Raw genomic sequence first — 24,131 nt, 5'->3', positions numbered from 1 at the left:
CAAAAGAAACCCGAGCTCCATTGAGAAACAGCAGACCACACCGCCTGAACTCACCTTTCTCCGCATCGTCGAGGGAAATTTTCAAATCGCCTCAGCCTTCCATCAAACCAAATCGAAAGTCGCGTCAGTGTGCACCCAGCAGTGATAACGTCGACACGGTCCAAAATGCCCACATAACCCTTTAAAAAAAACAGACTTGTGTGCTAGTGCTAAAAATGGCCCTAACGCTCGTGCTCTTGTTGTGTGTGAGCAGTGCCCTAACCGAACCGACAAGATACAATTCGTCTGATCTTTCCTACCTGTCAAATGGTATTCAGTTCCCGGTTCCGGCTTCAGAGTTGCATAATCCAGTTGTAGAGGAAATTTTTCAGGACGTGTCGGAAGTCCGGTGGTTGGCAGAATTGTTCGACCACCTGAAATGGGCCGGAAAGCTCAAAGTTTTGAACGAGACGAGGTGTCAGACGGACTTGGAGCTGTATGTCGAAGAGTTGCTGAATGGGACTTCCTGGGCGGCCAAAAGTTTGTACTTTCTCTCTATAAATGCGATAATTGCGAACTGAATGTTAATTGCGCAACGGCTGCAACCTGATAACGTTATGCCCGCATTAAAACCACTTGAAAAAATACTGAAACGAGTTTGAAGAAAATCCTACTCTTTTGACGCGGAAATAGTCAGGAATTTCCTTAAATTCAAACGACCACGTCTTACAAAATTACAAAAAATACGGTTTTCAACTTAAAATCATATTTTTTTTTCATTAATTTAAGTATGTGTTCTTCTTCTGTTTATAATTTTTACAAGAATTATTAGAATACTAACGAATTTTACTAAAAAACACTTCTTACACAAGTTGACAAAATAATGATTATTTGACTGTTTTAAAATTCTTTAGCAGAACATCTATTTCTAGCAAGAAAAACAAAAATTAATTTTTGTGTTGCGTTTTTGGTTAGAACGATTTAGATTCTTTCAAAAAGTTTTATTTCACAAGCAGTAGGAATCTACTGTGGGGTTCAAACTTTCTATTTTTTTTTTAATTTTTGGTAAAGAAATAATTTAATTATGTAGTTTGCTGGTTTTGCGGTTAAAATAAAAGTTTATTGATCTTTAACTTTACAATATTCGCGCAGGTCAGTGAATGTAAACAAGACATTTTAAGGTAATTCAGTTGTGCAATATTCTCATTTATTCTTTTTTTACATTCTTGGTTAATTTAAAATGTTTCCATAATGTTCTAGACGTATCATTTGGAATAATTTTGTCAATTTCTTTTTTTTTTTCTTGATTTTAAATCTTTCAGTTTTTCAAAGTAATCAGATGTGCTCTCATTAACTAGAAAAGTAGCGGAAATTAATTAACATTCTGAAGACTTCCTTTGCGACAGACTTAATGATTAAACGTAGTGCATACAGCACAAGACGACTTAAAATCAGATAGAAACTATAGTTAATAAATTTTATTAAAAATTTAAATAAACATATTTTAAAAAATTAAATAAAACCTGCCTATACCTACATAGTTTAAAAAGTTGGTTTTAGACTATGTGCATAAAATGTATATCATGATCTTTGAATATAAATCTAAACAAATAAATACAAATTTATGGTTCATGTGTGTCTAGTATTAACAAAAAAATGCCTACTTATATACATTTTAAAACTAGATCTATCTAAAAGCAAATAATAATGAAAGTAACCTCAACAAAATAAAAAATATTTTCGAAGCCAAGTGTTAAATAATCGAAATTTTGTGCCGTTCTTGTTCACAAACTTTATATTGTTTATTTATTATAAATTTAAAAAAAAACCAGAGAAATTCTATAAACAGCTAATTTTTTACTTAGATACTGTAACAATAAGAAAACCATGGAAAAACAGAACAAAATCCGGATAAACCAAATGGCTTCTTTTGGACCAAAACATTTAAAAACCCAGACATGACATGGGAAAAACCATGATAAACCACAAATTTGGAGGTATAGAGAAACCGTTTTTCATAAAATCTGCAAACTAAGAAAATTCTCAGTGCCTTTATAAATCAAGCGAAAGTCCTAAGAAATTCCCTGAAATTTCAACTATTGTTATTGAGTTAATCCGATTTTAATCATGTATTTCTAGTTTATTTTTTTATCATTTACCATTTACTCAATATCATCAGCTGATAGCACTATTAAATTATTCAAGTATAAACTCTATACAGGGTGATTCTTAAATAGACCGACAAAATTTTATCCTTGGTTGTATCAAATGAGTACATGCTGGAAAAAATATTTAAAAATTTTTTTGTTTAACCGTTCTCCAAATAAAATTTATTACAGTTATTTTTGAAGTAAAGCGTACGCCACTGATGTATTCGTAAATAGTATTAGCACAGGTAGTGGAAACCATGGTTTTAATTTGATGAAAATATACTCAATTGATAAACACCGTAAAGCCTAAAAGGTATAAACGTAAAAAGTGTACAGTTTGTCTCTATTTATCCTTGGGAAATTGTGATAAAATTTTGTCGGTCTATTTAAGAATCACCCTGGAGATTTTATTCTATTTGTTATTTGTTTTTCTTAACTTAAATACTCCAGAAATTACTTTCTTTTTGAACAGCATTTAAAAAAAATCAATGTCAATTAACCGAGAAAGACGTGTTTCAAGTTTTTATACCAGTCGTGGTTATCCAATGAATGGTTTTGATAGAATTTTTAATAATTTTATTAAATTTTCAAGTACCTACCTATTTGTAAACTTGTATTCTAGATTCCACATAACTGTAAAATGTTACTGCTTTGTATTCATTAATAACGAATATATTAATAAAAAAATGTAAGTCGAGACACCCTGTAGGTTTTTTTTGTATAAATTAAAGAAGGTTATTTTTCCAATAATCATAAACAAAATTTTTACTCTTGTAATTTGTCTGAAAAGCTTTAATCCAATACAACACAAAATATTGGGGTTAAAAGTGTCGAAAAAATAAACTTGTAAACTTGTTTGGAACACTATTACGAGCTAAACATAAATATTTATTCGAATTCTATCTGACAATAACTTAGCAATTTTACACACTAGAACTACTTTAATTTAGACTACGCTTAATTGCAGCCACAAATCTCTATTAAATTTTAATTCGCACGCTTCTCTGCGTTAAACATAATTAATAAGAGTGAGAATTAAAAACTGAAAATAATGTGCTGAATTTTTTTTTAAATCTAAAACCTTAGTTAAACCAAGACATTATGGAGCATATTTTATAAAATATTTTTAGAAATGTAGTAAGTAGTAGTATCAGCTGCTATCACTTTTGGTTAAATTGTTCATTGTAATATAATTATTTTCGTTTTTTTGCAGTGTACGACTCTTCTGGCCGCTACTCCGGCCAGTTCTTCTTCGGCAACGACTACTGGCTGGGTTCGAAAACCCTCTGTGAAGAGCTAACCAACACCGAAACCAACTCGGAGATTCCCCCCTTTCCTGTCACATTCCTTATGGCCAAAGTCCGGCTAAACATTAACCGAAACCTAACGCCAGTGGTAAGTCCTTTTAACCTTTGAGAGAAAGCAATATTGCGTAATGTCACGATTACAGACCAGACAGCTGAATGTCGGCGAATGTCTGCCATCTTCTTGCACTCCTGCAGACGTAAGATTGCTGCTGGCACAGGACCGCAAAGCTGGGTCTACACTCAACGTAGTGGGAATTAGGCCGGTTCCGGGGGATTACAGACTGTTCGAAGATCTCAAATTTCAAATTGTGGGGTAAGTGAAGGAAATGGAAAGTGAGGTTTAAGTAAGGCAAGGTCGGTGCTGAAATTGAGTGTGTTTTCAACAAATCAAAATTTCTAGAACTGAGTCAGGAGCAAGATATAATTTTCAAGATTTCAGTTTTTCAATTTGTGTTTCTCTCTTCCTGTTTTTATATTATTGATGACGTGAGCGACGAGCCCTTCTAGAAAGAACTTCAATTTTCGTTTGTTTTGTTTGTTTAATTTTTCTGGAGACGTTTTTGATTTTTTAAAATTGCATTGCAAACAGCAATCCAAAATATACGTGAAAAGTCACATAGAAGAACTATTTTAGTTGTTAAGCTCCTGTTTCTGAAACACGCCCTGTGAATTTTTTAATCTTAAATTTGTTTTTAATAAATAAGAAAAGTTGTAATTGCAAAATTACACGACGTGTATTTGTAATTTTTTTAGGTACATAAATAACTATTTTATAAGCACGCAAATTTAATTTTCTAATGAGCTGTTTATTTTTTACAGAAATAAATTATAGTATGTTCAATGGTTTAATGCATTTGTAATATTACAGTAACAGCTACACCATTAATTATTTATTTTCTCTTAACCTTCTCGTTTTAAAACGATTATTATAATAAATATTCAGGGCTTCAAATGATAAATTCGAAAATACATATACTGTACTTTAGTCACACACAGTAATTAATAACAAACATTTTAATTAACGAAATGAAAAACATCAAAAGAGAAAAAACTGTATATAAATTGATTTAGCATGAGATTTTTTTTGTTGCGACAACGAAATTTTGTCAAAAAACGAAATAAAGTGGTTCACATTTCGCAAAATAATTTTTCTTGCAAAAAACAGATATAAAAAAAGATATTTCTTTTTGTAATTATTTATTTATTAGCAAATAAAAGAGAAAAAATCCAGGTTGATGGATATGATTTTTTTGTTGGTTTAGAAATTTCAAACCCCGTTGTTACCTCAAGAATCTTTTCAATAAGTATGGGATTTATAAAGAAAGTAACCTTTTGTCTGTTTATAATTCATACAAAACAAGTATTTAAACATATTAAAAATAGTAAAAGTAATTATACGTATAATAATACAACTAAATAATTAACTACATAAACCAAAATGGGAAAAGCCACAACTATTTGTTTATTTTACGACTCACACAATGTTTTATAGTTAACATGGGAATATTCATAAAATATCAAATACTCGTAACTCCATTCTTCATATAAGGTGGCAAATTTAATAAAAGTGTGATTTTAAATATCCTCTGGGTGTATTTTCGCTTATAACATTTAAAAAATATTATCAAATAGTAATAATAACGTTACAGTGGTATTATAATATTTAATAATAACAATAATTTAATATTTAATAGTATATTATGTTATTCGAAGTAAAAGTGATGATTTATGTGGCGAAGCTAAACTACATAAACTCACTTTTATTTCAAATAACATATGTATACTATTTTATCCGCAAAAGTCTTCAGATCGAGAGTAACAAGTAAACGAACAAAAAATAACGCTTTGCAAGTTATGAAATTATAAAACGCTTATAAACAAACATCACGCGACAGTATCGGAATTTGTGTTGAGATTTTCAAAAGTGTTTATCAATTTAATTAGTAGATGACTAGTGCAGTTAGTAGTGCAAAATGTCGAATGCTGGTGATCTACGATGTACCTGTCTAGAAATTGTCAATGCAGCGAAAGACAACATTGGTAAATGTCATGGTAATCATGTCATGGTAAATATAAAAATGCTTAAGCGAAAAAACAGAATGTTTACTGTATGGCTGTAAAGTAAAATTTTTACTTGTGTCATTTAGTGATAAAAGGGTCACTTTTGCAACGTTTGCGTAATAAATTTTATATTTACGATAGAAACTTAGAATTTTTTCATTTTCGTTTTATTTTTTATGGACTATTTCATTCGGCCAATAGCATTTTTTACTCAATAATGAGTAAAAAATTTTAATCGATAAAATTAATGAAAGCAAAATTTTATCGCCTTCACCTCATATTTAGAGCCAATGAGTGAAGAATATTTATGAACAAAATCGAAACCAAGCCAGTTTTCAAGTGATAAAATTTTACTACCTTCATGGTAACAGTCTAAACAACTTCTGTCGTTTTAAATATTTTGACAGTTATTTCCTTTAATTAGATTATTCATGAAATAGTCCTCTGAATACCATTCGTGGTAAAATTTGGTCTGGCAAAATTTTTTGATTGATTTACTCGAGGTTTTGTTGCCAATTTAGCTCGTGACATTGTTCAAAAACCTCTCGTCTGCGATTCTAGGTTTTTCTAACAATGTCACTCGATAAACTGCTATGCAACAAACTCTCGTACATCTGAAAATTTTGCCGACAAAATTTTACCACTTATGATATTACTACAGAAAAAAGTTTCGGAAAATGTGTCTAGAAAATCAATTCAAGTTTTAATTTTTTTTCATTACTTTAAACAAAAAGTTAATACGCCACGTTGCGTGTTTTGACACGATATTGTGTTATTTAGGTAATCACGTTGTTTCTGCAATGAGACACAAATGATAAGAAAACAGTAAATAAAAGTTGAATCGAAGAAAATAAAACAAAATTTCCCGTAAATTCCAGTTAAGCAACACAACTGTTATAAAACGTGAAATTGAAAGTAATTCCGATAAGTAAGGCAAGGCTCTCGAGAGCAATACACTTATAACAGCAAGTCCTTCATTTCACAAAAATTTCAACAAAATGAGATTAAAAAATTACAGCAAAACTTTCATTACAATAGATCAACGCGATAAATAAAATTAAAACACTTACTCAAACGGATCTTATAATTAATTGAGGAATTGAATCTTAAAATGGAAACAGATTTCTATTATAAATGAAAATGAAGATTTTTATCTTACGGTCTTACATAAGTCACAAGAGAAAACTTTCTTAGGTTGTGAGTCACAAAAGTACTACTTTGACCCAAAATTTCCCGGAAATAATCACGAAACGTGTTCCAGAGGGGTCACACTTGTCGTCGCAGTCCTAATTTTCGTTGCGTCGTTGGTTGAAATCATAGCAAACAAGAAGCAGAAACAAAAAGTCGACGCCGAACTTGAAAATAACAATAATGTGGAAGATACCAAAAGTGTTAAATCTGGCAAAAAAGAGGAAAAAACACCACATAAACCAAAACAAGGTAGGTACTCCTGGAAGTTAAAAATGACGCATTTCTTTATTGTTTTATTTCAGGCCTATTTCTTCGAGTTCTTCTTTGTTTCTCCGCTATTGACAATGGGAAGAAGATCCTCAATGTTGAAAAAGTTTCACAAGACTCGATCAAATGCATCCACGGTCTTCGTTTCTTCTCCATCGCTTGGATCATTATGGTTCACACTTATCTCGAAGTTTTCTCAATTGGTGATAATAAGAATCTCAGAATTCTCACCGAACGCAACTTTGTGTACCAAACCATCTCCAATGCGACTTTTTCGGTGGATACCTTCTTCTTCATAAGCGGTTTGCTTGTCACAATTACCTATTTTCGCACTGCTGCCAAAAAAACAATCAAGGAAGAAACCACATGCAAATCAGTCCAGACTAACTTCTTTAAATTCCTGATGCTAGTCATTTACCGGTTCTTCCGCCTTACACCTGCCTATCTCTTCGTGTTGGGTGTAAACGAAGTGATTTTACGCTACTTACACAGCTATTCCGTTTTTTCACCGGCGATTATAGACCACATCAGTTGTAGCAACTTCTGGTGGAGGAATGCTCTCTACATTAATAATTTTTACCCCCAAACTGAGTTTTGCATGCTTTGGTCGTGGTATATTGCCAATGACACGCAGTTTTACCTCGTCGCGAGTGTGCTTCTCCTGATCGCAGTGCGGTAAGTGCTAGTTTACGAATTTAGACAGCAAAACCAAATTTTTTATTACAGAAGTGAGAAACATTTGAAATTCGCCGGTGCCGCTATTGGAGTCTTTATGGTGGCTTCCTGGATTATGACTTTTGTCATAGCGATGAAATACGATTATGCTGTGAGAGTGGAAGAGCCGTTTGCGCTTTTTGACCAACTTTACGACAAGCCGTGGATGAGGATAGGGCCGTATTTTATTGGAATGATCGCTGGGTATTTCCTCTTCAGAGTTAAATGTAAAGTTAAACTGCCACTGGTTGTGGTAGTGCTAGGATGGGTACTATCACTAGCTTGTTTGTCAAGTTTAGTGTATGGTGTTGGTAGACAAGGATTGGTAGTTCCAACATCAGCGTTTTATGTAAGTGTGAATTTTTAAGATTCTGGTGCAATGACCGTATTTCGCTTCAAGGTGCTGTCATTGATAACTTCCGCCGGTTTATTGATAGTATCGGAGCACCTGCAAGGGGCAATTATTTTTTAATTGATTTCAAAACGGTTTCCGTTCTTTTACTGTGTGTTTCCAAAAATATCTTAAAGAGAACGAAATACTTTCACAATTTACGTAATATTCACTCGCCAACTAGGTCAAGGTAAAAGATGACGCAATGGCGTTACACTTGGGTTTTTTTCAAAAAAGTCATTCAAATTTAGGGAGATTTGTTTTATGGTTTTCAGCAACCTTGTGTTAAAAGTTTTTACTTTTTGGTTCAGGATTTGGATAAGATAAAAAACAACACAGCAATATTATCCGAGTGATATATTTACATAAGGTACATTTTCCTCCCAATAGGGAATAAAGTGACGCTTTATTCTCCCAAGAATAAGATAATTGGAAAATAAGCTGGAATTGAATGAATTACATCTTTTGGGTGTTTTTTGAGATACAAAGAAATTCTCTGATACCGATTTTTACTCTTAAAAATGAACTGAATATTTTGTAAAATTATTTGACATTATTTGACACATTTATCATTCTTTTATGTTATTTAATAATAATTAAATTAATAACTAAATTAATATTTAGTCTGCTATGTGGAAAGTTTTGCATGCACATCTGGAATAAACATAGTTTATTTCCAACGTCGCAATTGCGTTTTTTGAGGTGAAATAGATTATAGAAACACTTGATTTCTATGTAAAAGAACTTGTGTTACACAGTGGCGAATCTAGCCTCTCAAAATTGTCGGGGTTTATAATTTTGATTTTACACTTTTTTACAAAAGCTCGAAAACATGATTTACATACTATCTACTATGATTTACATACTATAACACATACAACGTGAACAAAAAGTAAAAACTAAACCAAGCGGTTTTTTGATCATTTGCCTTCAGAAAATAATAATTATTAAAAGTCAAAGGGCTATAATAAATTTCAAGGTATTTTGGGAATGAAATCTTGTTTTGTTTTTGAATTATGCAATTTTTTTTCAAAATGTTTTTGGCAACATAAATGAAAGTTTTTTTCGATAAAAATTGAATAAAGAAACGTAGACAGTTGTAATTATTGGATCATAGCTTTTGTAAAAAAGTGAGTTGCCATTTGAAAAAATTAAATAATCTACAGAACACGAAAACAAAAAAAATCGAAATTTTTATTCTTCAAAAACGTCACATTTTTATAGAACTCTATCGTTCATCAGTTAGTTTTTTTTTAAGTTTTTAAGCAAAAAATTTCATACTTTCTGTTCACCTGGTAGGTATATGCAAAATCCGAAATGGAAACGCCTTTATTTCTCAAAAATTCTTTATTATTATGCATAGAATAATTACTATTAATGAATTTTTATTTTTATTCATTTTTTTAAATATGTATTCTTAATATTTTTTTTTTAAATTATGTCGAAGCTCGAAATGTTTTTACCGGGGCTCGAGCCTTACTTTTTATATTGTTTTAACTAATAAATAACCTTTAATTCTCAAAATTTATGCTTTATAAGTTATATAAAGATATATAATAAGACTCACCTTATATATTATGAATCTGCTCTTATCAATTTTTATTTTAAATAACTATCTATTTGTTGTTACAAACAATTTAGAAATTACTTTAAGTGTTCGTGGGAAATTCTAACTCTTTAACAAGACTTGATAATAAAGGGCTTGATGCGTGAACTTGGTCGCCCGAAATTCAAATAAGTGGAACACTCGTTATTTATTATAATCATAGTAAAACAGCGAAATTTTGAATAAGTTACATACAGGGTGTTTCACATAATTTTACGAGGCCTGCGCCTGTAAGATGCAATCACTAATACATATTCCGATACAAAGTCGATTACAAATTTTGAAAAATTGGATAATGTTCTCTAGTTTGTTCACCCTAGTGATTAGGATAGATAAACTAGAATCATATTCATGCATCATGCCGTCTCTTGATAGAACAAATGATAATTGTTTCTGAAAAACTGCAGTTTATGACTATTAATGAAACCGTGATTAGTTTGACAACTACTGTCATGGGTTTCCAAAAATTAAATAATTAGATGTGTATTTTTTGTATCCAGTGTTTTGTGACTTTTGTATATTTGGGTGTAAGCCTCGTAAAGTTGTGTGAAACACCCTGTATTTTAATTTTAGATTACAATTTTAGTTAATTTAATTTTTAATTTAAATTAGTTATTTCGTATGGTACTTTGTTCAAATGGTATAAAACCTTCTGTTTCAGGCTTCTTTGGGGCACACAGCGTGGGGCTTAGCCCTGGCTTGGATCACATTGGCGTGCTGCTCGGGTTATGGGGGGCCCATCAGTGCTCTCTTAAAATTCAAATTCTTTCTACCTCTCAGTAGGTTAACTTATTGCGCATATTTGATACATCCTGTATTTATGTGTTTGACCAGCTTCATCTTAGATGGGCCAATCCATCTTCACGAAAGTCTTGTCGTAAGTAATTAAACAATTTGATTTCTTTTGTTTTTACAAGAATTGTTGTATTTCAGATCGTAATATATTGTGGCAACGTTGTTGCTTCATTCGTGTCAGCTTTCGCCATCTCGCTTGCTTTCGAAGCACCAATCGTAAATTTGCTCAAAATAATTTTTTAAGTGTTTTAGATTTAAAGTTGTATATTTTGTAAAAAGTTTAATACAAATAAAATAGTTACGAAACAAGCGTTTTTAATTCTTGTCATCTGAAGTAAAATAGGAGGAACAACTGATTTTATTTTTTGGTCAATAAAACACTTTTTGATTGGAGAATCTAAAATGTTTGATAAATAACAAAAAGACAAATACAAAAAACATTATTTATTTCCGAACGTTAATCTTAAATTTAACTTTGCTTAATTTTATCTGGAACCTTAATAAACTTTTGTTACAAAGTACATCTAATCTAACCTAGGATTACATTCTTTATAACGATACTTTTGTACAATTTTCAAAAAATATGATTATGATTATGAGGAACATAATGACACATATGAACAGTAAAAAACTATTAACTACATCTAATAAATTAGTTAAATTTGATTAGCGCACGTTTTTGTCATTTGTAACACTTTATTTACAACACAATCACTATCCACTGATAAGTACGTGAAAATTACGTCCCAGGGGCGATGCATATCCAAACTTGAGCTTCACACCTAAAAAAAATCCCAAATTTACTTCATCAAGTGACAAAATACAAAAAATAGGAAAAAAACTACAAATGATAATAATAATTAGTCCAACCTACCAACTATGTTATAGCTTTAGACACACAAGCAGTGTAATTAAATGTTAAATGGCCGAAGCGGAAACCGGAAGTGCGGCATTCATCTGATCCGGATATTCGTAATCTTCTTCCGCTTCTTCATAGTCATCTTCTGCTTCATCGATCGGATCTTCGACATCGAAGTCGACTGGTGCAGGTGGCGCGGGGGGAATCACCTCCTAAAAGATTAGTACCAACCGAAACCCATGCAGTTAGTAACACGCTACAAAAACACCAGATTTCGATCATTATACCTTTGGTGGTCTCCATCCACAACCCGGAAGCGGAAGTCCATCAGGCCCTAGAGGACATGGGGCGTCAAGCCCGGGTACTCCCTGGTCGCCCTTATCGCCCTTGTCTCCCTTACGTCCCCTTTTTCCAATCGGACCCTAGAATAGTGCCAAATAGTACCAAAAAAACACAATCAGGAAAATATTACAGAATCTCCTTTGGAACCTTTATCTCCCTTAGGACCCTAAAACAAAATTTTGGGTTAGTGTTAAGTGGTATAGTAGGAGGTTAGTGAGTGGTGAGTGACGTCAAAGCCAAAGCTGCTATCCAAGCAAATGCTAAAGTTAGTTGTTAGTACCTCTTGACCCGGAATTCCATCAGTACCCTAAAATTAGTTCGGTTATCATTAATTGGGGATGAAAAGAGACTTACAGGTAGGCCGGGATCGCCGCGCTCTCCTTTGCTCCCGGGCTCCCCTTGGGCGCCCTAAAACGGGGGTAGAAAACTGAGACTAGTAGTCAAATAGTGTTTTAAAAACTAGTTTCATGAAACTAACTGAAACAAGTTTTTTCTAAATGGTTTTCTGTCTTGCACTTTGACATTTACCGGTCATTGACACCGCTACCAACCTTAATAAAAAAATGAATTGAATAAATTATTATTATTATTATTAATAGTGGATGTGCAAAACAGAATAACTAAGTTGTGTTTAGGTTACTTACTTTCATTCCGTCAAGTCCGGGCGGACCCTGTGAAGAAAAATAATTGAAACAAAAATGGAAATAAACAACACAAGAATATGTTAATGAAATGTGAATGCACTCAATGCACACGATGCATCGATGTTATCGTCATGCCATCAAAGCTGGTCTCAAAAAGAGACAAAAACCAGCTTTAGGACTTATTTGGGGACAAAAGGGAGAAGCTCAAGGTGGCCAATGTAACACAAGCTTATTTAATAATTACAGCACATGCACATACATTTATTTCGTACATGTTATCGTTTACAGAAGCTTATTATTACCTAATTATTAAAAGTAAAATATTTTACAGGTTGGTTTTAGGTGTTTAGTCTAGAGTCAGTCACGTTATATGTTGTTTTTTTCGTGTTTTTAATTACAAACTATCAACTACTATAAGACACCTATAAAAATGTAACACTTATATTACAACACATTCGTCAACTTATAAATTAATGGTCTTGCAAAACTTCCTTTTTACAAATATAATAAATAGTAATTGTAATATTTATATAAAAATCGATCTTCACTGTCTATGTTTTTTCTCTTAATACACTCTTTCCTATTTAAATTGACAAGTCATCATAATCAATTAAAAGAGTGTTAAGTACTAAATGGACGTAAAACGATTTGTCAGGCCGGAAAGGCCGTTGTGGATGAGTGGGGACAGTTGAGACAAGTTTCCAACTTTGTTGACTTTTTTAAAAACTGTCGTGGAATAATAAGGGAAGAATAACAGTTGCAAGTTAAATAATACACCATTTTGTGTGATCAGGATCACCTGATGGCGTTGAAACTTGTTACAGCTGCCCGCCATTTCTCTAAACAATAAATATTAAAGTAGCAATAAATACAGCATATTTTAGATACAAAGGTAATATAAAACATTTCTGTTTAACCCTAGTTGTTTTTAGAATATTATCTCGTAACTTCCCTTATATAACTTCTGTCGCACTGTTAACATTCTACAAAAACAGAAAACAAAAATCAAACAAAAATAAAAAATGCAGATATAGCCTTGAACGTCGTTTATGGCAGTATCTTGACTATCCTGGGAATCACCAGTTATTGTCCTCCTAAACCATCGATTATTCAATACTTAAACAGTAACAAATTGGATGCGTCGTAAACAATCCAATGGTGGTGGTTGTGAAAAATTAAATGATGATTAACAATCACTTAACAAAATTGCAAAATTTTGTTAATTCATTTAGAGTGTTGTTAATTTGTTAAGTCACTGCATTGTTCGGTTAACGCTGCTCTTAGTCCTAGTTATAGAATGGTTTCCTTACCATCGGCCCTGGTTTCCCATAATCACCCGGTCGACCACTCTCACCTCTCAGACCCATGGGACCCTGCATCAAATCATGGTAAATGCCATTTAACTCACCCATAGTAACTTACAGGAAGACCCATCGGTCCCGGATCGCCTTTAGCACCCTTTTCACCCTAGAAAATCCAAACTAGTACCAACCAAATTAAATAAAATGTGACTTACTGGCTCTCCCTTTATACCATCCATTCCTCGGTCCCCTTTAATCCCAGGAGGACCTTGAAGACCGTTCTGACCCGGAGGTCCAGGGGGACCCGGAGGTCCCATAATCACGTCTCCTGTTGTTATTTCCCCAGTGCCGTCTCCCTGGAACAGTATAGGAAATCCCCCAAAAGTAATCGTTTTTCTCCAAATTGACAAAATTCAAGCATAGCATTAAGCAAAACATTCTGACCAAGAAATAGCATATTTACCTGTCTTCGACGCAGCTTTTTGTATTTCTGTGGTTGCAGGAAACGCCAAAAAAGAAAAGACGCATTAGAATTCATTCAAAGCATTTTTTTAAGTAGAAGCTAGAAGAGTTGTGGAGTATTTTGCAACTTACTGATTCGCCTTTTTCACCCTTTTCGCCCTTTTGGCCGGGATAGCCTGGAGGGCCGGGTAGACCAGGAGGACCCATGAGACCCGGTGGACCAATATCGCCGTATTCGCCCTTTTCGCCCTTGGGGCCCACTTGGCCCTACAATTTCAAATTTCGATTTGGTTATTACTACTCGAGGAGACTTACGGGAAGACCGGGAGGACCTTGAGGGCCAGGTTCGCCGTTAATGCCGGCCTCCCCAGGAGTGCCCATCAAGCCCATGTCGCCCTTAGGACCTAACAAGCCAAAAATTAGTCGAGAATTTTCAAGAGTTGGGTTGGGGTTGAGTTTTTGTACCTGGAAAGCCGGTAAACCCTTTATCGCCCTTATCACCTTTGGGCCCTGGTTCACCTGAATCACCCTTTGCACCTGGTGGGCCTTGCCCGAGGGCCACTCCGTCTCGACCCTAGACACACCAAACCACATTTACGATTTTTGGACTTCATATCGCTCGCTCCAAAATATTTTTCTTTTGCTCAGTTTTTTGAAAATTTGCCCAAAATAAAACAAACATGCCGTAAAATAAAAATAATTTTGAAACGAATCGAAATAAACATAAAACTAATACTTACGAAAATAAAGCAGCTGAAGAGAGACCAACAATGAAATAGACATTAGTTTGTTAATCAGTGGTTAGTGCACGAAGGAGGCTACGATAGTACCAACTAAAACTACTGAAACTCAAATACGTAATTAAATAAAGTGTTAAATAATAACAATAAATAAGGGTAATACAAATAAAAAATTGCCACCTAAAACATGCCAAAACGTGCCAGAAACATGCACAATGAGCCCCATGCTGTTCCGCCATCTCCCTTTACGCTTCTGATGCCAAAATATGAAGCTATGCAATGAAATGTGGTCTGGTTAGATATGATCAATGTCATGAAACGTTAATTCCCCCAAAAAATGACAAGAATCATGACATTGTGACAGGTGGAGAGGGAGTTTTAGGTACTTTACCCGTTTTCCACGTCGGCCTCGGGCGCCCTTTTCGCCAGGTAAACCAGGGGGGCCTACAGGTCCGGATTCACCTTTTTCACCTTATCAAAGTTGACAATTTAGTCACAAAAAACTCCTCAATCTCGAGAAACAAAAGTAAAAAAATTACCAGGAGGTCCTGGTGGTCCTGGTGGCCCTTCTACCAAACCTGTTGGAAACTCCCCATTGACAGTCGTCGTAAGTCCTCTCTCACCCTTGTCGCCCTTTTCGCCCTGAAAGCAGAAAACAAATCTAAAAAATCCGCCCAGAAACTTATTTTAGTGTTAGTGAATGAGATGAAAGTTATGACAGAGAGACCAAAATCCAAAAAGTCCAATTTTTGGGACTTACTCGAGGCCCAGATTCGCCTTTGGTCCCGTTGCGTCCCGGAATTCCCTAATGAATAAAAAATGAAATTTGTATTGTGATAAAATGGAAAATGTCTCACTGGAAGACCCATATGGCCCGGAAGTCCCGGAAATCCCGGCGCTCCCATCATGCCAATTACCCCCCTGTCCCCCTGTATGACATGAACGATGACACATGAACGTGACACAACAAACATGAAAATACCTTCGGTCCTTGCAATCCGTCGATTCCGGGAGGTCCGATGGGGCCCATGGGCCCAGGTTCGCCCTTTTCGCCCGGAGGGCCGGGTTCGCCCGGAATTCCCTGTCGTCCGTCATGTCCTGGAAGACCTTCAGAGCCTGGAGGACCCGGAGGCCCTGGAGGACCCGGCTCGCCTGGTTCGCCCTACATTTAGACAGTCTTGTTATTGTTGAATTTTTTTAAAGTTAAAAAATAAACTACCAAACACTGACACAAATCTACAAGTGCTACATGACACAGGGAACTAGTGAACTTACTTTAAGACTTTTATGATCATCAGGTGTGGGTTATTAGGTAAAACAAACGAGATTGCCTCAAGTATGAATGCTGCATGTGCTGAGATAATTTAAACCACGACGGAGAGTGAGTTATGAGGTAAGTTAGTATGTTAATTTTGTGAAGGTGGTAAAGTGAATGAAGTGGATGAAACGGTGCTGTGGATTGCTGGTTGCTAAAGTTTTCAATGTGCTTAATGGCTTTGACTTTTTATACAACCGGCAACACTACAGATTAGACCAGTCATTAAAAATTTAACAAAATATTATTGAAAAAAGAAAAACATTGGATGAAACAAGTTAAACCATTTGAAAACTTAAAAAATAATTTTGAAAATTTGTCCGGACGTATGACAAACAGAAACTTTTCATACTATTGTTATACCTAATTGTGTCAAGTCCAGTCAACAAAAAAGTTGTTAAATGCATTATCGAAAATCGAATTTTGTACTTCTTCAGGGCTGTTTTTTAGTTAGTTAGGAAGTAAACGTACTAAAAGTCGTACTTGGGGAGCAACAAGGTGTCGTTTTATCGTTTTCGATAATAGTTTTCGAGAAATTTTCTAGCTAATTAAACCAAAAAAAAAACTATTAATGAATTAATTGTTGTAAAAGTTGTAGCATTGTGATTGGACCGTTTAAGGTCGGCCATTATTATAATGTAAAAAACCAATCACTTTAGGTTTTTGTATTCATTGAAAAATTAATGCAATGATGTGATTGGTTCACTTGAGATCGGCCATTATGAAAATGTGAGTAACCATGGAGAATGAAAATGTGAGTAACCATGGAGAAACCAATCACCTTAGACTTTAGTGTTTCATTCAAAAATAGTGAAATTGGCTAATTGGGATTTGCATTCGTTGCAAATTTTGCAATTTTAAATGAAAATGTTGTGCGTGCCCCTTATGCGTTTTCTATTGTGAGTATATTGTGACCCAAGAATTTGCACCTTACGTTTCCTTGATTGGGAAATAACATTTTAAATGTTAGTCCTGTGTGATTACAAAGAATACAAACACAACACGAATAGGCGACGAGAACAAAGAAGTAAAAATTTTCTTCGAATCTGTCCATTTTCAAACAAAAAAGAACACATAACCTCACTTTTTTCATTTTCTTGGCACCACGTATAAAAGAGGTAAGGTACAAAAAAATCGAAAAAACCGTCTTATAGGAAATTTCATAAGCTTTAATTTTGTATATAACCATTTTTTTCGTTACATGTACCGTTTTCGAGGTACCTATTAGTGAGAAATCATAAAACGGTACCCTCTTGGTGTCCCTTTGTGCCTCAATTCTCAGAGACTTGAGTATATTTACTTCTTCGAATCCGCCCTTAAGTCAAAAATTCTGTTCTCGACTATTCCTACAACCCCTTTATGAACGTTTATAACCTCAACTAGAATGAAATAAAAAAACATGAATTAAGTATCTTAACAAATTTTTAACTTTCTTTTTGGAGTTGCGTTGAAACAGATTCAAAATAAATAAGAAAATATGACAAGGCAAAAAATACAAAAAAAAATGTATACAATTAGGTACAATTTTATTTTTATTAAGTACACTAGTATCATGTACAGGGTGATTCTCGTAATTTTACATCCCTGACAATCTTTAAATGTTGTACAATTAAACCAAATGATAGAACAAAGCTCTGTTTATTTACACAATAATTCTGTTTTATTTCTGTTATTGATACTAAAGATCAGAAAAATTTAGGTCAAGGGATGTATATTTCAAATTTTTTATAAGAATTTTGTTTAATTTGGCAACGTCACATTTCAGTAAAAAAAGTGTAGTGAGATTAATTGTTTCGTGTTTTATTTTCTGAAAAATAATTTAAATATGTAGAGAACAAGAAATTAACAAGTCGTTAAATGGTTGCTTCAAAATTCCGATTAAATTCTAATTCTGAACCAATGACATATTTTCCTCTGGTCATTTCATAGCTATTTGTTTTGTGAATATGATAATAGTTATGCTATTTAATTGAAGAAAAAAGAGTTTTTACCTGACTATTCCTCATGAAAACTCATAATTTCTTGATAAAAACATCAGCAAATTTGCACTTAGTATTTCAATTAGTTTTAATAATTGAGGAAGTTTTAATATTTTTGCTACAAAATGTAATTTTACACAATTTGTAACTCGTAAACAAATTTTTTTGGAACGAAAAATTGTTTTGAATCAAGTCAAAAACTCTAATTTTTTCCACTAATTTGCAAAAGAAAACGAAAAGACCAGCCATCCTACATTGAAATACTGAATTTTATTAATTTCATACATATTTTTGAAAACTTAGTTCATCCAATAAAAATTTCATTTCTGTATTTGTATATTAAAAGCCGTTTAATTTCCTAAATTTTGTGCATGACTGAACTATTCCACCCCCGTGTACAGCCTCGGCGGAAATTTACGACCCCTCATGAGCACCTACCGTCTTAGACACCCATAAATCGGCCCTAAATCCGACCGACTGTCCACCCAACTTTGAAAGCAAGTGATGAAGTGAAATTATCGGAAGCAACAAGAGATTGCCAGACAGCGACCACATCAAATCTGGCAATTCCTTGATATGAAAATAAAAACCAATCGCGAATGTTAGACTCACTTTGAGTGTGATGATAGTTTCGCCCGAAATGTTATGCCCCCTTTCTTGAAGCCCCTAAAAATTAGACTATTTGTGAGTACAACACTACAATAGCAGGAGTTAGGGTCGGGTGCGCAACAGGTTAGAGGGTGCGGCTACAGGTAAACACCTCCATGCACCTAGCTAGAAACAATAAAATACGACACAAAAGTGCTAAGATATGTTTTGAAGAGACGATGGTGCTGTCGCTGGTGCTCTTTGCTCACCTTGACAGCTACGATCTCAGCATAGCCCAGGGTGCCTCCTCGTAACGTCGTTACCGATCTTTTTAAACCCTGGAAGAAAGAGTTTACGTAAACGGGGTTCAATAAAGAAGAGGAAAAGGTGGGGTGGTGCGTGGGTAGATACTTGATTTTATGTAGGGGACTAACACCTTTTGGCAGCGGGGGAAACTCTGTCTTCTTCAAAAAGAAAAGTGATGAAAAAAAAAGGAGCAAAATTTCACAAAGAAAAGACAAAAAAAATTTAAACTGCACAGAATGAAATATTTAATCAAAATTATAATAATATTTTCCGCAGCGTAGAGTAATAATAATGAACAAAACGTTATTAAAAATCTTATGCTTGGCTTTTTTAATAAAAATGTTACTATATTTTTCAAACTAACAAGACTCCTTAGTTGCTTCCAAGCGAGAAAAGTGATACAAATGTCTGGAAAATCAAACAATTTTTACGCTATTCAAAAATGATCAACACTTTTACAAAATCTAAAGAACTTGTGAGTTTTTATGGCCTAAATAAAAAAATTATTAAAAAAGTCATAGTTTATCAAGTAGGTCAAGGTAAATAAAAAATACTAAATACTAAATACAATTAATAAGTGAATTAAAAAAATAGGGAAATATAAAACATAGATACAGTTGTTAAAAAAACAGTTGCATCAGTTTTGATGTTTCACCAAAATAAAGTACCATTTCACGCATGAAATAAAAATTGGTCAAGGCTAGGAGTATACGTTGACAATAAGTATATCATACGTGAAAATAATATTGATTGTATAGTAGTTTCTGATGTAATAGGTGATATTTGAGGTACTTAATGAAATTGCGTGGTATTTTCTACAAAAAAATGATGCAAAATTTTTACCTTTTAATTATTTTTTACTATGAGACCCCTCTCTCTGTGGTTGTTAATTTTGACTTAATTTTTTTAAAACAATGTAATAATGTGGATCTTAAACAACTATAGGACGTTTTATAATGATTGACATCTCGGTAGGCGTTAAGAGTGTAAACTAGACTTCAATTTTAATTCCAAAAAAGTTACAAATGTGAACAATCTTTAGATCGGGATACGTCATAAAAAATGACACTTCAGTTGAATTCAGATGGGAAAATTACATATCCTATTTGTACAAAAGGAATGTGGAAAAAGCGTGGAACAAAAAGGAAATAGGAGAGCAAAAGCGCAAAAACCAAGTGGTTTTTAAGTAAAAACGACAAATGTCATACATTATAAAAATGACGTATCTTCAACCAGTGGTTGCAATAGTACAAAACAACCTACAATTCTCAAAGTACAAATATTGCCACCTTAAATTTCAATTTCCATGACCTGTCGAGATGTCGATTATTTTGAAACGCTCTATAACATCAGAGATCATATTTGTTTACAGTTTTTGTTGATAAAGTTTAAGGTTGCGTGCCAAATTTAAAATTATTCGTCGACTAAACAAATTGTCAAAAACCAAAAAAACATTCGGATATCCCAAGTTGAGTTATTTTTGTATCTTTAGTTCTCTACTATCACCTTTTGAAAATTCTGAACAACTGTTAAAATCTCCCTGTATTACTCAATTTTTAAGTGTAGCTAGCAACGAATAAAAGTAAAAAACTAAAGAAGATAAAAAAATCGATATATAAAAATTATAATTAAGAAATATTTTTTTTCTTTTTGGTTGGTAAAACCAACAAAATGGATTTTTGTGTGTACATTTTTTATAAATCGACATCAACAAGCTACATTTGTACTCCGAACAAAATTTAATAAACACATTACATTTTATGTTTGCTTTCAGAAGTTGTAACAAAGCATCATAATTAGAGGTAAAGTTTCCCTGGTGCCAACATACCCATAAGATGAATTTAATGTGCGATTAATTACGTGAAGTTTCAGCGAACGCTCGTAATAAAAAATTCTGTTTTTTCCAACAAGCTAAATTAATTTATAAATCCGCTGAAAAGAATATTTTCATATTAACTTTACGAAAGTGGAAAGTTAAATTTGGCGAAAATGCATCTTTTATTTTTAGCTTAAAATCGATTAGTGTAATTTAGAAAAGAAACATTTTTCTGTGTGGAAAGCTCTTACATTGCCCCTCGATAAAATAATAAAATTCAAATATCTACACAACACGAAATAAAAAATAAAAATACTTACCCTTCCAGGCTGCTAAAACGAAGCAAAATTAAAACGAAAATTAAATTAGTGGTTTGTGTTAACAATACATTTGTTTAATTTGAAATAAACCCTGTTGTAATTTATTTTTCATAATTTAGAGCGTATTTTTAGATCCTGGTTTAAATACTCACTTTGACTGCTTGAAACACGTCGAAACCGGGGTTACCGACATCGCCTTTCTGCCCTTTATCGCCAGGCCGGCCCTGGTAAACAAAAATTGGTAAGTATTCAAAGAAATTTATCAAGGGCGAGGTAAAATACTATAGCAGCTTATTGAACCTTTACTAAAAATTGAAAATTGTTCAGATTTAGAGAGAAAAATAATTAATTAAATTAATTTTCTACGTTAGGAAAATTGTGAATATAGGTAACAATGTGTTTCATTTTTTTTTTTGTAGATTTCGTTTAAAGCTCGAGAAGCCCCTACAGTAAAAAATGAGCAAAATCCTACTTACGGGATCGCCTTTCGGACCGTCTAACCCAATAGGCCCCTATTAAAATTAACAATTAATAATATTTTAAACACTAGGTCCAATATACAGAGTGTTAGTAGTGTCGTATGATAATGAGGGTTAGAATGGAAATGAAAGTTAAGGACTAAATTGGAAGCACTAATATTAATTGGCTACTACAAGCTACACTAAAGTTGTTTCGGTACAGTATTACAGAACACTCTATACACGCAACTCGATGCAACCAATTAAACAAAATTGTGATCAAAAACAAAATGTGCAAAGACTGTGTTAGCTAATCACCGATATTAATGAAATGTGTTTTTATGAAACAGTTTAATCCAGTTTTAATTGAAAATGTGTGAGCTGTTTGTGTTTACCCAGCCTCGAGTTAAATCCGATACGAAATTTACTTTTGTAAATAAACGAAAAGTCGATAAGTACGATAACTGTACTTGTAAACACAACGCGATTAAATACAGAGGGCGCGTCAAGTCACAACTCACTATACGCGAGCAAATAGAGTTGCATAAAGAGTCGCATGAAAAGTGTTAACCACCGCCACCTTTCTAGCAGCCATAACAAATGAAAATAAAACAAACCGGAAATCCCGGAAATCCGCGCACCCCTGTCGGACCCTGCAACAGATTGTTTACCACTAAATAAACACCCAAGGATTTTGGTGATACAGGTTGTGACACTGCGGGTTAATCCCCGACCAACGGGTAAATATCCCAAGGAGTATGTGACGTCGGCTAATGCCTAGGTTTAACTAAAGCGGTCATGACAACTTGGGAATAATCTCAAATTGAAAGAAAAGCAATAATCGAACTTTGCGATTGATTTAGGGGAAGTTTCATACAAGCTTGGACGAAATTGGATGTTCATATTTTGCTCATTACAGTTTTTTTATTATTATTATTTTAAAAGATTTTTTCGCCGAGGATAAATCCTTTACAGCGAAAATTTTCATATTATGCGTGTTCAAAATAATAATATTTTAAATAGTTTACTCTAGAAGTTCTCATTTTTTTAAAGAAATGTCAGCAGAAGTTCTAACTAATATCAGATAAGTTTTTAAAAATTGTAATTTCCATCATTTACATGAAATTTTTTCTTACTCACACGGCACGCTTGTAGTATATTAACAGTATTGGCTTGAAAAAGGAACAAAATGAGCTGAAACAAATATGAAGTGCAAAAAATTACTTGAGCGCTGAGATGTACAGGGTGTTGCATTTTGGATGTCCGAATAGAGAATCTCCGAAACTAAGAGGTTTAGCCAAAAACGAGTAATACATTCTGGGGCTCTTTTTTTGAGAAAATAATATTGGTTAAAACCGCATCCCGCTATCGTCTTTTGTTTTCGACTTACAGACAAAAGTTGACATTTTGGCGAAATCTAAAAAAAAAAATATATCTTCGTTATTATAGAAGATACGCGATTTGAAATAAAGACATTATACAGGCACTTTTTTACGAGGAATTTAATAATGTAGTTAACAATTTTTTTCAGTTATTAGTTTAGCCGTAATAAGATAAACTTGTATTTTTTTAAATGGAAATCATAGGCGGCTATGGCAATTTTGAAAAGCTTATTTTTTTCTGATCTAAGAAATATATATTTGTAACAGAATATTTTTTTATAACTATACTTAAAAAGTGAAATACATATTTTGTTTTATAATAGTTGGCCATGGAAAAACTATTTCACTCCAAATGTGTAAATAATAATCAATAAGTGAACTGTAAAATAGATGAAAAAATAGATAAAATTATAAAGATTTAAAAAATACGACACGGTAGAAGCATTGAACAAATATGCGAGCGCCTCAGAACAAAATTATTACATATTTTAAAAAATCCAAAAATAGGAAAAACAAATGTGTCAACAGTCAACACAATTAGAAAAAACATTTTTTTTGATGATCTAATGGAGGTAGGATAACGTTTCACATAGACGGAATTTGGGTATTTGAATAGCCATATCGTCATTTTTGTGTCATATAAAATATATTTTATTGAAGAATTAAAGTGGCTTTTTTTACAACACTTTATGTATCACTAGAAGTTGCAATGGTAATGCTTGTTTAAAAACAAAGAAATGTTATTAGTCGCCAATAAGTTGATTTACAATTTATTTTGAATTTTTTTCATTACTTAGTACTTAGAAAACTCTTTCATTAGTGACACTGGTTGAATATAATATAGTTTAAATCCTTTTAGTTGAAGATGCAACATTTTTTCATGGCCAACTGCGAACAAAAATCAAAGATAATTTTTTGCTAAAAATGTATTATAATAATTTGTTACAAATATATATTTTTTCGATAAGAAAAAAACAAGCTTTTTAAAAATGACATMGCCATCTATGATTYCCATTTAAAAAAATACAAGTTTATTTTRTTACGGCTAAACAAACAACTGAAAAAAATTGTTAACTACATTATTAAATTCTACGTAAAAAAGTGCCTGTATAATGTCTTTATTTCAAATCTGTGAATACTATAATAACGAAGATATGA

At 33.1% G+C, this 24,131-nt stretch overlaps 2 protein-coding genes across 28 annotated transcripts in view; one reads left to right on the top strand and one right to left on the bottom strand.

Moving 5' to 3' along the window:
* Positions 1–10,770, top strand: LOC123010038 (nose resistant to fluoxetine protein 6-like). 2 transcript variants are annotated; one of them, XM_044406661.1, is made up of 9 exons: positions 1–309; positions 358–519; positions 3,343–3,524; positions 3,580–3,749; positions 6,759–6,937; positions 6,991–7,630; positions 7,682–8,018; positions 10,328–10,543; positions 10,600–10,770. In XM_044406661.1, the coding sequence occupies exons 1-9, from the start codon at positions 216–218 to the stop codon at positions 10,702–10,704; spliced, it is 2,085 nt and encodes a 694-aa protein (XP_044262596.1). In that variant the 5' UTR covers positions 1–215; the 3' UTR covers positions 10,705–10,770. The 2 variants fall into 2 exon arrangements, with proteins under 2 accessions (XP_044262596.1, XP_044262595.1); XM_044406660.1 differs by having other exon boundaries at positions 1–519.
* A 120-nt stretch (positions 10,771–10,890) lies between these two features.
* LOC123010338 (collagen alpha chain CG42342) overlaps positions 10,891–24,131 on the bottom strand; it is a 134,343-nt gene continuing 121,102 nt past the window's right edge. For 4 of the 26 annotated variants that reach the window (XM_044407155.1, XM_044407162.1, XM_044407163.1 and 1 more), the window contains 24 exons: positions 22,209–22,244; positions 21,610–21,645; positions 21,286–21,357; positions 21,134–21,145; positions 18,961–19,029; positions 15,792–15,971; positions 15,667–15,738; positions 15,570–15,614; positions 15,349–15,451; positions 15,201–15,280; positions 14,535–14,643; positions 14,385–14,473; positions 14,202–14,336; positions 14,071–14,097; positions 13,823–13,969; positions 13,729–13,773; positions 13,617–13,679; positions 12,307–12,333; positions 12,017–12,070; positions 11,943–11,969; positions 11,793–11,828; positions 11,608–11,742; positions 11,336–11,532; positions 10,891–11,243 (listed from right to left, as the gene is read on the bottom strand). In XM_044407155.1, the coding sequence (XP_044263090.1) occupies positions 11,380–11,532; positions 11,608–11,742; positions 11,793–11,828; positions 11,943–11,969; positions 12,017–12,070; positions 12,307–12,333; positions 13,617–13,679; positions 13,729–13,773; positions 13,823–13,969; positions 14,071–14,097; positions 14,202–14,336; positions 14,385–14,473; positions 14,535–14,643; positions 15,201–15,280; positions 15,349–15,451; positions 15,570–15,614; positions 15,667–15,738; positions 15,792–15,971; positions 18,961–19,029; positions 21,134–21,145; positions 21,286–21,357; positions 21,610–21,645; positions 22,209–22,244 (1,752 nt within the window). In that variant the 3' untranslated portion in view covers positions 10,891–11,243; positions 11,336–11,379. The other 22 variants (XM_044407161.1, XM_044407166.1, XM_044407168.1 and 19 more) reach the window with 14 other exon arrangements.

Source organism: Tribolium madens, unplaced genomic scaffold, assembly GCF_015345945.1.
Source record: "Tribolium madens isolate multiple individuals breed KSU strain unplaced genomic scaffold, Tmad_KSU_1.1 Scaffold_7;HRSCAF=85;Tcas5.2_LG10, whole genome shotgun sequence".
In the NCBI taxonomy this organism is placed as follows: Eukaryota; Metazoa; Arthropoda; class Insecta; order Coleoptera; family Tenebrionidae; genus Tribolium; species Tribolium madens.
The sequence above is the reverse complement of the archived record's forward strand: the minus strand, read 5'-3'. Positions and strand labels throughout refer to the sequence as shown.